Source organism: Seriola dumerili, unplaced genomic scaffold, assembly GCF_002260705.1.
Source record: "Seriola dumerili isolate Sdu_G_001 unplaced genomic scaffold, Sdu_1.0 BDQW01000002.1, whole genome shotgun sequence".
Classification (NCBI taxonomy): Eukaryota; Metazoa; Chordata; class Actinopteri; order Carangiformes; family Carangidae; genus Seriola; species Seriola dumerili.
Window position 1 is genome coordinate 1,818,292 of NW_019174257.1, and position 14,963 is coordinate 1,833,254.

The 14,963-nt window shown below is 42.4% G+C and overlaps 1 protein-coding gene across 1 annotated transcript in view; it reads right to left on the reverse strand.

Moving 5' to 3' along the window:
- Positions 1-14,963, reverse strand: part of LOC111233166 (obscurin-like) — a 40,080-nt gene that overhangs the window by 18,939 nt on the left and 6,178 nt on the right. The window contains exons 14-35 of the mRNA XM_022760958.1: positions 14,636-14,899; positions 14,248-14,514; positions 13,593-13,799; positions 13,151-13,420; positions 12,687-12,953; positions 12,287-12,562; positions 11,608-11,874; positions 10,456-10,722; positions 7,790-8,017; positions 7,381-7,647; positions 6,948-7,214; positions 6,590-6,856; positions 5,993-6,259; positions 5,432-5,701; positions 4,972-5,250; positions 4,040-4,306; positions 3,449-3,715; positions 2,965-3,231; positions 2,483-2,650; positions 1,014-1,280; positions 507-773; positions 17-283 (exon numbers count right to left, since the gene is read on the reverse strand). Of these exons, the coding sequence (XP_022616679.1) occupies positions 17-283; positions 507-773; positions 1,014-1,280; positions 2,483-2,650; positions 2,965-3,231; positions 3,449-3,715; positions 4,040-4,306; positions 4,972-5,250; positions 5,432-5,701; positions 5,993-6,259; positions 6,590-6,856; positions 6,948-7,214; positions 7,381-7,647; positions 7,790-8,017; positions 10,456-10,722; positions 11,608-11,874; positions 12,287-12,562; positions 12,687-12,953; positions 13,151-13,420; positions 13,593-13,799; positions 14,248-14,514; positions 14,636-14,899 (5,700 nt within the window). The remainder of the gene's footprint in view (positions 1-16; positions 284-506; positions 774-1,013; positions 1,281-2,482; positions 2,651-2,964; positions 3,232-3,448; positions 3,716-4,039; positions 4,307-4,971; positions 5,251-5,431; positions 5,702-5,992; positions 6,260-6,589; positions 6,857-6,947; positions 7,215-7,380; positions 7,648-7,789; positions 8,018-10,455; positions 10,723-11,607; positions 11,875-12,286; positions 12,563-12,686; positions 12,954-13,150; positions 13,421-13,592; positions 13,800-14,247; positions 14,515-14,635; positions 14,900-14,963) is intronic.

The following is a 14,963-nucleotide window of genomic DNA, read 5'->3' on the forward strand; positions in this document are numbered from 1 at the left end:
ATCAAGATTCACCCACCTTTCACTGCCACCATTGCAAAGGTCTCTGCACTTCCTACTTGACATGTGTAGCTGCCACTATCCTCAGATTTGAGCTCCTTGATGTGCAGCTGGTGGAGGCAGCCATCTTGTTTTATCTCATACTTCCTGTTTGCTCTCAGTGGAAGCTTATTCTTCTTCCATTGCACTGACACTCCAGGCTTAGACAGCTCACAGGACAGGGAGGCTGCCTCTCCCTCCTCAGCCTCCACATTTTTTAGTTCTTTCTTGAAGAATGGAATGAGCTCTAGGTAGGTGGGGCAGAACACAGCAAAAACATTATTTGAGACACTGATTTAGCTTACATACTGTATGTGCCTAATAGGTAGAGTGTGCTACAATGGAAAATACAGTGAGTTCATACAATCATACAAGTATCTGAAAAAGTATAACCTCTATCAGTGAGAATTTGAGAGTAATACAACAAAATTTCCCATGTATACGCCCACAACAACCATACGCACACACACCTTTCACTGTCACAGTTGCAGTGGTCTCTGCACTTCCTGCTTGACATGTGTAGCAGCCACTGTCCTCAGGATTGAGCTCCTTAATGTGTAGCTGGATGAAGCAGCCATCTTGTTTCATCTCATACTTCCTGCTGGCTCTCAGTAACAGTCTGTTCTTCTTCCATTGCACTGACAGCCCAGGTTTAGACACCTCACAGCACAGGGGAGCTGATCCTCCCTCCTCAGCGTCCATACTTTGTAAGTCCTTCTTGAAGAATGGGGGGAGCTCTGTGAAACAATGTCATAAAGAGGAGGAAAATGTCTTTACCAAAAGAGAAATAGTGCCCAAGACATTAGCATATGTGTCTACCTGCATGTCCTTTAATTGCTTTGTTACAACTTATAATAAGTCTCAGAAAGTTCAGTCAACTCAAGACAGTACTTAGCCACTGACAATAACATTACTTTTCTGTGGCTCGAGTGTGTGAAATAGTAAAGTTTGCTTTGCACATTGCCAAATTTACACACCTTTCACTGTCACAGATGCAGTGGTCTCTGCACTTCCTACTTGACATGTGTAGCTCCCACTGTCCTCAGGTTTAAGCTCCCTGATGTAGAGCTGGAAGAAGCAGCCATCTTGTTTCATTTCATACTTCTTGTTGGCTCTCAGTGGCAGCTTGTTCTTCCTCCAGTGAACCGACACTCCTGGCTTAGACAGCTCACAGTGCAGGGAGGCTGCACCTCCCTCCTCAGCCTCCACATTTTGCAATTCCTTGTGGAAGAATGGAGCAAGCTCTAGGTAGGTGGTACAAAGCAGACAAAAACATTATTTAAGACGCCAGATAAAGTGCCAAATAAGATCTGAAAATATATTCAGTTTTCATGTATTGATTTTGCTTGCTACTCAGGAAAATTTTGTGTGTTCCAAACAGTTCAAACTATCACATTTAAGTAGTTTTAAATTTTGAAAAAGGATACCCTCCTATCATCAAGAGCTTAAGAGGTGGAATACTAAAAACTTTCAGTGAATACACCACAACAGCAACAAAGCACCTTTCACTGTCAAAGTTGCAGTGGTCTCTGCACTTCCTGTTTGACAAGTGTAGCTGCCACTGTCCTCAAGTTTGAGCTCCTTAATGTGCAGCTGGAGGGAGCAGCCATCTTGCTTCATTTCGTACTTCCTGCTGGCTCTCAGTGGCAGTCTGTTCTTTTTCCACTGAACTGGCACCCCAGGTTTAGACACCTCACAGAACAGAGAGGCTGTAGCTCCCTCCTCACCCTCTATACCTTGTAATTCTTTGTTGAAGAATGGAGCAACTTCTGCGAAAATAGATATGGATTGGAAAATATTTTCAAAAATTATACATCCTAAGTGAAATTGGACAATAAAAAGCCTGAGATGTAATTGTTAAAGACTTTTGATCAACTTACAATGAACATTCAGTTTTGTTACGTGGTTAAAAGCATACAGAGCAAACACTACATTGTTCACTGGCAAATTCACACACCTTTCACTGTCACAGTTGCAGTAGTCTCTGCACTTCCTGCTTGACATGTGTAGCTGCCACTATCCTCAGGTTTGAGCTCCATGATGTGCAATTGGAGGAGGCAGCCATCTTGTTTTATCTCATACTTCCTGTTTGCTCTCAGTGGAAGCTTATTCTTCTTCCATTGCACCTCACAGGACAGGGAGGCTGAACCTCCCTCCTCAGCCTCCACACATCTTAATTCTTTCTTGAAGAATGGAGCGAGCTCTGGGAAAATGGGCAAGAAAAACAACATTATGGATCTATAATGTAAAGGGAACAATGCTTGAAACCTCATCAGGACAGCATTTGTAATAACTTTTTATATATTTTTTAAGACTACCTATAGGTAGGTTAACATAATGACTACTAGGGAGATCAGAGAGAACATGGAAGTTTTGTACAATAAAGTGCATGAAGCTGTAACACTAAAATGTTCTGATATAGTCAGAATGATCCAAATTCACACACCTTTCACTGTCACCGTTGCAGTGGTCTCTGCAGTTCCTGACTGACATGTGTAGCTGCCACTGTCCTCAGGTTTGAGCTCCTTGATGTGGAGCTGGAGGAAGCAGCCGTCCTGCTGCATCTCATACTTCCTGCTGGCTCTCAGTTGCAGTCTGTTCTTCTTCCATTGCACTGACAGCCCAGGTTTAGACACCTCACAGGACACGGAGACTGAACCTCCCTCCTCAGCCTCCACATTGTGCAATTCTTGTTTGAAAAATGGCAGGAGCTCTGGGAAATGTCAAGTGTTTAGGGAGTAACTGAGTGGGATGTTTTAGCATAACAGAAATAGCATTTTAGACATTCTCAAAATCAGGCTAAATAAGGTGCTGTAAAAAAAAAAATATCAGTGATAGACACATGATTTTTGCTGTTGTTTGAAGTTTAGATTAGATTAACAATTTGCTGACATTGCAAAAATGTATCACATTTCCAAATTCACACACCTTTCACTGTCACAGTTGCAGTGGTCTCTGCACTTCCTGCTTGACATGTGTAGCTGCCACTGTCCTCAGGTTTGAGCTCCTTGATGTGCAGCTGGAGGAGGCAGGCATCCTGCTTCATCTCATATTTCCTGCTGGGTCTTAGAGGCAGCTTATTCTTCTTCCATTGCACTGACAGCCCAGGTTTGGACACCTCACAGCACAGGGAAACTGAACCTCCCTCTTCTTCCTTCACATTCTGCAGTTCCTCTTTGAAAAATGGTGGGAGCTCTGGGAAAGATAAGAGGGTTGGAGTGACCAAATAAGTAGTATACATCATGTTAATGTTTTTATAGTCTACTTATGCGATAGATGAGTAGTGTTTGGTCCAAATAATATCAAATTATTCTGATCGTCAGTAAGTTTAGATTATCATAAGAACTATTTCTATGATTCAGATGTTACTGACACGGTCACATTTGCCATGTAAATCTCCAAATTCACACACCTTTCACTGTCACAGTTGCAGTGGTCTCTGCACCTCCTGACTGACATGTGTAACAGCCACTGTCCTCAGGTTTGAGCTCCTTGATGTCGAGCTGAAGGAAGCAGCCGTCCTGCTTCATCTCATACTTCCTGCTTTCTCTGAGTGGCAGTCTGTTCTTCTTCCACTGCACTGATACTCCAGGTTTAGACAGCTCACAAGAGAGGGAGGCTGAACCTCCCTCCTCAGCCTCCATGCGTCTTAATTGTTTCTTGAAGTATGGAGGGAGCTCTGGAAAAAAAGGGTTGAGCGGGAGAAAAATGAAACATCTTTATGTTTGAGTTGTCACACAAAAAGGCAGAATGGTCATTTGTTATCTTACTATTTTAGCATAAGGGTACATGCAGTATTTACATTTCAGGCAGGTTCAGACAATCATAGGAAAGTAATTGAAAGTTACTGTACTTGACACTAGTATGTGGGCTGTGTACTGACACCAAAATGTACAGTGATAAAGTTACATTTGGGAACATCTAGGCGGGAACTGCTATGTTGGAAAATGTAAAGAGTTCAGAAAGTCCACTCCCTGCCATGCACATATCCAACTTCACACACCTTTCACTGTCACAGTTGCAGTGGTCTCTGCACTTCCTGCTTGACATGTGTAGCTGCCACTGTCCTCAAGTTTGAGCTCCTTGATGTGCAGCTGGAGGAGGCAGCCGTCCTGCTTCATCTCATATTTCCTGCTGGCTCTTAGCGGCAGTCTGTTCTTCTTCCATTGAATTGGCACTCCAAGTTTAGACAGCTCACAGTACAGAGAGGCCAAACCTCCCTCCTCAACTTCCGTATTCTGCAATTCTTCCTGGAAGAATGGAGGGAGCTCTAGGAATAAGAGTTGGAGACATTTGGTGATATAAGAACATTTCATAGTATAATTTGACAAATCTAATCAATGTTCAAAGAAAGCAGGTACAACAATTAGCATTCCAAGGGAAGACAGAAGGTAACAAGTAAAATTTTACAGTATCTGCATCTTGTTAATCAGAAATGTAACATCAAAAGCAAAAATATTTGCATTTTTACCTGTTACAGTAAGCTTGGCACTGCTTTGCACATCTCCTGTATCACAGGAGTATATGCCAGTATCCAGGGGATCCACATCATGGATAAGTAGCAGGTTGACTTTTCCCTCCTTACGCAACTCATATTTATCACCATTGCAGAGGGGTATATGGTTGCGTGTCCAGGTAACTGGTGAGGTATAGTCGGAGATTGTGCAGGACAAAGTGGCCGTCTCTCCCTCCGTAAGCACAACGTCTTCAGGCTTTTCCTCAAATAAAACTGGAATTTGAAATCACATGCCAATTTATGATAACAATAACATAAAATAAAGGAGATACACTATGTTTGTAACAAATGCAGCATCAAGATTGTACTTGATAAGTGTTGGGTTTCTCATTCATTATGTAACAACTGACTGTAAGCTGTGGAAGCTGGTATTAATATCAAATATCTTTCTACCCTATATCTCTTATGTTTCTGCTCACCTTTGGGCTTAGGGACCACTAGCAGACATGCAGAGGTCCTCTCATCCCCAATCACAAATGCCACGGTGCCCGTCTCCTCAGGTGTTGTCATGGTGAGGACCAGTCGGTGCTGGCGACCCTGGCACATCATCTGGTTCATCTCGTTCCTTTGCAGTGGGCTGGAACCGAGCCACCAGACACCTTCACTCACGTCCGAGTGGCTCAGCTCACACACAAACGCCGCGTCCTCTCCCGCCGTCACCGTTATGTCTTGCAGCTCTGTAACAATCCGCACGCGCTCTGTGGAGGAGGAAGGAGCTAGATACAGCTGGCTTTTTAGAGATTGAATCTGATATATGTACATGAACTTAGCTGAGAACGGCCTGTCGGTTATTTTCATGCCACATTTCTTTGAAAGTAAATGAATTAGCCAAATGTATCAGTACATGATAGATGAAATTCCACTGTAGTATCCACATACCCCTCACAGTCAGCTTGGCAGTGGTCTTCTTGCCTCTGGTGCTACAGCAGTACTCTCCAGCATCCTCCAGAAGTAATTTCTTGATCTCCAGAGAGTGCGTGGGGCCTTTTTTCTTTAAAATGCACCGTCCTCCTTCTTCTACCACAATGTTGTCCTTCTTCCAAGTAACAGGGACATTAGCACTGGTAACTTCACAAGACAGCAGCACAGGTTTCCCCTCCATTACCACTTGGTTCTCCAGTTCCTTCTCAAAGAACACACCTGCTGCCGCTGATGAGAGACAGATAGGAGATAATGTGTTACAAAAAGTGGAATTTTAACTCAAGTATAATAGAAACAATGGAATCATCTGCTTATTGAGGAAACAAGATGTGATCTAATTAATCAGTGGTTATGATCAGGGTTTGGCAAATGTTGAGTAAATGCAATTAAGTCAGACAACTCATGTGGAACTGGTTTGAATACAAAGTTTATATTTAGCCTGAGGAGTCATACAGAACCAGAACCATGGGTTAACAGTGGCTTGGTGTGAGAAACAAAAAACGCAAGCATGTCAAATACCTCTCACGTTCACTTCAGCCACTGTCCTCTGCCCTCCAAAGACACAGCTGTACTCTCCAACATCCTCTGGCTGGATGTTTTTGATGTGCATCTCTGCTACCTTCCCTCTCAGCATCATCTGATACCTCCCTCCATGATAGAGCTGGTCCTCTGACTTCCACCACTGCACAGGCACCCCGGCCCTGGACAGTTCACAGCGAAGGGTCACGATGCCTCCTTCAGGGGCCTCCTGGTTCTTCAGACCCATTTTAAAGGTGAGGGGAATAGCTGTGAGTTTGGGGTGAAAAATCAAAGTTCACGTTGTGTTTTGAGAGCAGATACAAAAGGCAATTTTTATACAGTGAAAACCGGTATAAGAGACATACATAATTCAATAATAAAAGAGATCAAGAAAATTCCCACTGCTTGGGTAGGGTTGTATCTTTTACTATTTTACTTTAAAGACAATATTGTTCTACTTTTACTCCTTTTTAAATTCAAATACATACTTTTAAAATCTACATAATCACAAATCAAAATTTCTGTCAAAATTGCCAGAATTTCTAAAAAGAATGCAAAAAATACACAAACATGCTTGTATTTACAGTCTTCCCTTACATGTAATGGTGACGTTGGCTGCGGTCTTGGCATCACCATAGATACAGCTGTAGACACCACTGTCCTCCAGCTGTGCGTTTTTGACGGTCAGCTCCATGACACTGTTTCGGTTTTTAATCTGGTACTTGAAATTATTCTTCAGAAGCTCTTCTCCTTTCCTCCACTCCACAGAAAGGCCAGGCTTAGATAACTCACAGCTCAATGTCAGGCTGTTCTCCTCCTCCACCTGCAGGTTCCTTAACTTCGTCTTGAACGTGATGGGAGGAGCTGCAAGGGGATGTTTTGAGAATGCCCAGTTAATTCATAGGAGTTATTATTAATTATTAATCATGGTTTCGGTGTAAGATCTCTGTCCTACCCTTGACGCTGAGCTCAGCAGTTGATTGGCTGTCTTTGGTCTTGCAGGTGTATTTCCCAGCATCGCTCTCCTCCACATTGTTGATGATCAGTTTTGTGAGACGTCCCTCTTGTTTCATCTCATATTTGTATCCAGGTTTGAGGATGACTCTGCCTTTCCTCCAGTCCACTGGAGCTCCAGGTTTGGAGAGCTCACAGCAGAAAACTCCACTCTCCCCTTCCTTCACTTCCAAAGTCTCAACCTCTTGTTTAAATGTTACAGGGAGCTCTGAGAAAAAAACAAACAACAACATTAAGCAGATTTCTTAATAGATCTGCTGTGTTCGTCATATGGAATACCAAGCCTATATCACTGTGGTTAAGACACAAAATCAGCACATGAACACTGTCATTCCCTGTTATTTTTCATCTGTGTCAGGTGTAGTGAAGCATACCTCTTACTTTGATGTCAGCTGAGGTCACAACAGTGCCAGCAAAACAACAGTACTCTGCAGTGTCTGTGAGAGTTAAATTTTTAATCAGCATCTCGGCCACCCTGCCCTCTTGCTTCATCTGATATTTTTCTCCCTCTATCAGAAGTTGAGCATCTCTCCTCCACTCCACTGGGACTCCTGGCTTAGAAAGCTCACAGCGCAGCGTCACACTGCCCTCCTCCACAGCTTCCTGGTTCTTCAGCTTCTGCTTGAAGGTCACCGGGATCGCTGAGGAGTGATACATCAGAAAGACATGGAAAAGTGCAGTATAAAATGTGAAAATTACCAAAGTATGTTTTGTTACATAGTGATAGCGTAGAACGCCTCTAACCAGTGATGATGATGGTGGCAGTAGTTTTTATGTCTTCACAAACACAGCTGTATGTGCCACTGTCCTCAGGCTGGCTTTTCCTGATGAGGAGCTCCAGTGTGGAGCCGTTCTGCTTCATCTGGTATTTCTCTCCGCCGGTCAACACATTGTCTCCTTTCTTCCACTGCACGGGAGTGTCAGGTTTGGAGAGCTCACAGCAGAGACTCACCACATTGCCCTCCTGCACCTGAATATTTTTCAGTTCTTGAAGGAATTTGATGGGCCGTTCTGGAGAGGTCCACGAGACAAGCATTAAAATGACTGAAAACATGTCGATAAATATCTGTTTTGCCACTCTCTGTTCCTGGCGGATAAGTCAAAGTTACAGTAAATTACATGTAGTTCATGAAAGTTTTCACAATTTCCTCTTTTTCCATTGACACATTTTACATCTCACATTTTGTATCTGCAGCATCACCGCTGTTTTCTTTGGAGTTAATGAGAAAAGAACTGTAACGTTAGCAGCAAAAAAAAAAGAAAAAGAAAAAAAAGAAAACCAGAGACAGAGAAATGCAAAAGCTATCAAGAAAGAGGTGACAACAGAAACCATACTGTAATGGGAAAGATATCACCAAAATGAAAACAGCCGAAGACAACTTTCAGAGAACTTTGTGTTTCATATTAGTCTTCAAAATTCTTAAATAATGAGCTGAACTGTACTTCAATTGTGCTAACACAATACCAACTTGTTATATCACCCTGCTGTACTGATATAGTCCATATTTCAGAGTCAAATCCTATTCAGTGTATACTATATAGATATACAGTATATACAGTGGGTACGGAAAGTATTCAGACCCCTTTAAATTTTTCACCCTTTGTTTCATTGCAGCCATTTGCTAAAATAAAAAAAGTTCATTTTATTTCTCAATGTAAACTCAGCACCCCATCTTGACAGAAAAAAAACAGAAATGTAGACATTTTTGCAAATTTATTAAAAAAGAAACTGAAATATCACATGGTCATAAGTATTCAGACCCTTTGCTCAGTATTGAGTAGAAGCACCCTTTTGAGCTAGTAATGCCATGAGTCTTCTTGGGAATGATGCAACAAGTTTTTCACACCTGGATTTGGGGATCCTCTGCCATTCTTCCTTGCAGATCCTCTCCAGCTCTGTCAGGTTGGATGGTGAACGTTGGTGGACAGCCATTTTCAGGTCTCTCCAGAGATGCTCAATTGAGTTTAGGTCAGGGCTCTGGCTGGGCCAGTCAAGAATGGTCACAGAGCTGTTCTGAAGCCACTCCTTTCTTATTTTAGGTGTGTGCTTAGGGTCATTGTCTTGTTGGAAGGTGAACCTTCGGCCCAGTCTGAGGTCCAGAGCCCTCTGGAAGAGGTTTTCTTCCAGGATATCTCTGTACTTGGCCGCATTCATCTTTCCTTCAATTGCAACCAGTTGTTCTGTCCCTGCAGCTGAAAAACACCCCCATAGCATGATGCTGCCACCACCATGTTTCACTGTTGGGATTGTATTGGGCAGGTGATGAGCGGTGCATGGTTTTCTCCACACATACCGCTTAGAATTAACGCCAAAAAGTTCAATCTTGGTCTCATCAGACCAGAGAATCTTATTTCTCATAGTCTGGGAGTCCTTCATGTGTTTTTTGGCAAACTCTATGCGGGCTTTCATATGTCTTGCACTGAGGAGAGGCTTCCGTCGGGCCACTCTGCCATAAAGCCCCAACTGGTGGAGGGCTGCAGTGATAGTTGACTTTGTGGAACTTTCTCCCATCTCCCTACTGCATCTCTGGAGCTCAGCCACAGTGATCTTTGGGTTCTTCTTTACCTCTCTCACCAAGGCTCTTCTCCCACGATTGCTCAGTTTGGCTGGACGGCCAGGTCTAGGAAGAGTTCTGGTCGTCTCAAACTTCTTCCATTTAAGGATTATGGAGGCCACTGTGCTCTTAGGAACCTTGAGTGCTGCAGAAATTCTTTTGTAACCTTGGCCAGATCTGCACCTTGCCATAATTCTGTCTCTGAGCTCCTTGGGCAGTTCCTTCGACCTCATGATTCTCACTTGCTCTGACATGCACTGTGAGCTGTAAGGTCTTATATAGACAGGTGTGTGCCTTTCCTAATCAAGTCCAATCAGTTTAATTAAACACAGCTGGACTCCAATGAAGGAGTAGAACCATCTCAAGGAGGATCAGAAGAAATGGACAGCATGTGAGTTAAATATGAGTGTCACAGCAAAGGGTCTGAATACTTATGACCATGTGATATTTCAGTTTTTCTTTTTTAATAAATTTGCAAAAAGTTCTACATTTCAGTTTTTTTCTGTCAAGATGGGTTGCTGAGTGTACATTAATGAGAAAAAAAATGAACTTTTTTGATTTTAGCAAATGGCTGCAATGAAACAAAGAGTGAAAAATTTAAAGGGGTCTGAATACTTTCCGTACCCACTGTATACTGTACTATAAATATGGACATTTATACAACAAGATGTGGCCCAGAAATTCCTTCAGTAACTCCACACTGTCCATTTTGCATTTAGTTCTTGATGTCGTTTTACTCTTTACTTTTACCCTTACTTTAAAACCAGCAACATTTACATGTGCCACATTTACATTTTACTTTTTTGACATACTGTCAGGTCATGACGTCCTTGAGTACTTGCAAAAGCATTAAAGCAACAAAATGCACCCTGCTGTGTTGGATGCAGTGCTCACCATTCACCATGATCCTAGCTGTTGTCCTCTCTTCTCCACATATACAGGTATAATCTCCAGTGTCATCCAGACTGAGGTCCACAATCTTCATCTCCACCTGGAGGTCCTTCTTCCTCATCTGGTACCTGTCTCCATTCTTCAGCAGCTCACCTCCTCTCCTCCACTCCACCGATGGGGCAGGTTTGGTGAGCTCACAGCGCAGAACCACACTGTTCCCCTCCATCACCTCCTGGTTAACTAGCGGCAGCTTGAAACTTGGCGGTAAAGCTGTCAACAATCGAGAATGAGAAAAAATGTTTAAGCACTTGTACAACAAATGTGAAAACCTCCTGAAAAGCTTAAAGAAGTAAATACTATGGCTCGAATGACCACATTAGAGATTAGCCAATAAACCCCAAATGAGGGTTTTTCACATGGTACAGCTAACACAAGGATACAATCTAGAGGGAAATGAGAATGGATGGAGAATGAATACACAAAATGACCCTTCTAAATTCCCCCTGCTTCAAAATAACTAGGGATGATAACATGGTAACAACAGTCAACATAACAATGAACAGAATAAATACTCCACTGACATGTTGCAGCAGTGATGTAAGCAACATGGCAGGTATACCTACAAGACAAGTCATGCTCATAATCAAACTATTATATTTACATTGAACAGTGGACACTGATGACGGATTATAATACAATCCATTATAGATTATTTAATAATAATGGATTAAATTATATTCAGTTATCAGTGATTAGTTAAATCAAATGTAATATTACTTACATGAAAAACACTAATGCTACATGTAATACTAATGCTACAGTTTAGTTGCGGATCAAAATTCAAACTATTGTCTAAACATCCCATATGACATGAGCCATAGTCAGGCTGTCAAGATGGATGACTAGATGGGCAAAAATAGACTCTCCATTAAGGTTTAGTGAGACTACAGTACAGAATGGAGGTCACACAGTGCTAGCACCTACTGGGTCTATTTTGTTTTTATTGTACTATTTTGAAGCTGACCTCTTTGTCGTCTGCGCTCAGGTGATTCTGTTGAATACATTGGGAAAATTTACAAAAGGAGAAAGACAAATGTTTTACAAGATCAGGAATCAAAAGTTTGAGAGAGAATTTCTGACAAGAACCTGTCTCACCTTGTACGGTGAGTTCAGCAGTTGATTGGCTGTCTTTAGTCTTGCAGGTGTATTTCCCAGCATCGCTCTCCTCCAAGTTGTTGATGACCAGTTTAGTGAGACGTCCCTCCTGCTTCATCTCATATTTCTCTCCAGGCTTCAGGATGACTCTGCCTTTCCTCCACTCCACTGGAGCTGCAGGTTTGGAGAGCTCACAGCAGAAAACTCCACTCTCCCCTTCCCTCGCCACCAGGCGTTGGATCTCTCGTTTGAATGTCACAGGAAGTGCTGTTGCAGACACAAAAGAAACTTTATTCACCCTGCTCTCTCTGCTTACTCCAGGAATGAAGGAATTATAACTCAAATTCTATGAGCCCAGGCAGAGCCCTCTTCAAGACTCTTTGGGCTTTTCTACTGAATCCTTGGATTTTGTTTTTGCAATATGAGGAGCAGATACCTAAATATTTATGCTGCTGTTCCTTGTGGAAATAAGCCGTGCATTTTGGCATCATGGATATGTGATTTTTGACTTTACATTATAGTAAATTTATGTATATTTGTATTGTTATATAATCTAATGAGATTAAGAATTACTAGAAATTTTGAGAACACTGTTCAAAACCAACACCTGAAAAACTGTTCTGTAACTATGCAGTTGCCTTTGGAGTGATGATAAGGTCTTTTCATGCTGTAAACTTACGTTTCACTTTGATTTCAGCTGTGGTTTTCTCATCTCCTGTGATGCAGCTGTACTTCCCTGCATCTTCTGGTTGGACACTGAGGATGGTCATCAGAGCTGTCTTTCCTTCTACTTTCATCTGATACTTTCCTTGAGATAGCTCCTCAGAGAGCTCCTGGCCCTCTCTCTGCCACTGCAATGGGACTCCCTTCTTTGACAACTCACAGCGTAACGTCACACTGTTCCCTTCTTCGGCCTCCTGGCTCTTCAGGCTCACTTTAAATGTGGCAGGAACCGCTGTTAAACCAAACACAGATGCTGTTTATACATGTAAAGCAGAATACCGGCAATACTACTGACACAAGTGAACAAGTACGCAGCAGATTGCCATCACCACACACATCACACACATTGAGCTTACCAATAACTTTAACAGTGGCCTTTGTCTTCTGCTCTCTACACACACAGGTGTATACACCACTGTCTTCAGGCACAGTATCTCTGATAGTCAACTCCAGAGCAGAGGCCCTCTGCTTAATCTGGTACTTCTCTCCGTTCTCCAGAAGATCTCCTGAGAGCCTCCACTCCACTGGGACTCCAGGCTTAGAGATCTCACAATACAATGTGATGTTGTGTCCTTCCTCGACTTGGAGGTTCTTCAGCTTTTGCTTGAAGGTGATGGGAAGAGCTACAAGACGACATTAAAGTCATGTGATGGAAAGGAATAGAATCATTTCAGCCCTTGAAATCAAGTAACTGTATGCATATAATTTTGCTTTGGAATTACAGTTCTCTTTCAATCAATCTAAGGAAAACAAACCTTAAGTAAACAGATAAAAATAATCTAAAAAACCTAAAAAAATAATGTAAACAATTAACACCTACCATTCACAGTCAGAGTTGCAGTGGTCTCTATATTTCCACAGATGCATGTGTAGATATTGCTGTCCTCAGGTGTCACATCAAAGATCCTCAATTCAATCAGCAAGTCTCTCTGCCGAATGTGATATTTCTCTCCATTCCTGATGAGTTCATCCCCCCTCTTCCTCCACTCCACAGTATGACCAGGTTTAGACAGCTCACAGCGTAAAGTCGCTGTGTTGCCCTCCTCGATCTGCACATTCCTCAGCTTCTGCTTGAAAGTGACCGGGAGGGCTGGGGAGACATGGATGAACATACATTTAGATAAATAATTATTTAGAATTATAAACTTTATTTGTTAAAATTTAAAACTCATCAATCAGTCTATTGATAAATTACTTCCCACCAGTGATTTTGACAGTGGCAGATGTCATCTGATCAGCACACACACAGCTGTAGATCCCACTGTCCTGAGGCACAGGCTTCCATATCAGAAGCTCCAATGTGGTTTCCCATTTCCTTATCTGGTACTTGACCCCATTCTTCAGCAGCTCATCTCCTTTCCTCCATTCGACTGGTATTCCAGGTTTGGACAGCTCACAGCGCAATATGACATTGTTGCCCTCCTCTGCTTGCATGTTCTTCAGTTGTTGTATGAATGAAATAGGAATAGCTGGAAAAAGAGGAGGTGGCACAACACACATTTTCAATATAATTAATAGGCAAATCTAATTCAGATGCTGACATACTGTAAGATGTTAAGTCTAGCTCATCTGCAGTGATATTGTACCACGGCTGCAACATGGGAACTAAACTAGCATTCAGCATTCAACAATATCATTCCAAGTGAGTTTCACCTTATGTCAAAATCATCTGCACTATCCCTTTAAACACAATGTCAATTAAGTTGTCAGTCACAAAAAATACTTCATTGACTTTCAGTGTAAGTGTAACAGATTAAGCCCTCTGAGAAAAACGTGTTATGTAGTGCTTCACCACTGAAACCGGCCATTTAAATAATGATTTTATTAAACTGAACATGAAATTGAATTGAAATTGAACCAAAAGTTTTGAGTAGGATTTGGTAAAATGTGATGACAGATGAATTAAATGGGTCTTACCATGTATTTTGATGCTTGCTGTTGTGCGGTGATCTCGGCACTGACAGGTATATTCTCCTGAGTCCTCCGGCTTCACGCCTTTGATGGTTAGAGAGTTGATTGTCTTCCTCTGTTTCATCATGTACTTGTCTCCAGGCCTGATACTCTCGAAACCTTTCCTCCAGTGGAACTGGACCCCAGGCAAAGAGTACTCACAGGTCAGGGTTACAGTCTCTCCCTCTTTGGCCTCCACAGTTTTCAGAGGCTGAGTGAACTCTGCTGGGATGGCTAAAAAAAAAAAAGAGGGTACACCATTACTCATATTTTTTTTCAGAAACCTTTGTCATTCAGTGCTAGTCCAAAGCAATGAAAGTCCTGTAGCAATAGACTTTCCGATTTCTATTCATACCTTTGACAGTTACAACAGCCCTAGTTGTAACAGATCCAGCGCTGCACTCGTACACCCCAGCATCACTGTTGCAGACCTCCCGGATCGTTAGTCGAGCCTCACAGCCGGAACGACTGGCAAAATATCTGGAGGAGCTCCACATCAGGCAGCCATCTTTGTACCAGAGGATGTGACATGGCTTGGAGGTCACACAGGACAAAACCAAACCACCTCCTTCAATAGCCTCACAGTCTTCCAGTGCTTTAATGATGGTGGGGCGCCTCTCTGGGAACAGAAAGAGATGAAACCAAATCAAGGCCAAAAGAAACGTGACATAAAAGCACAGATT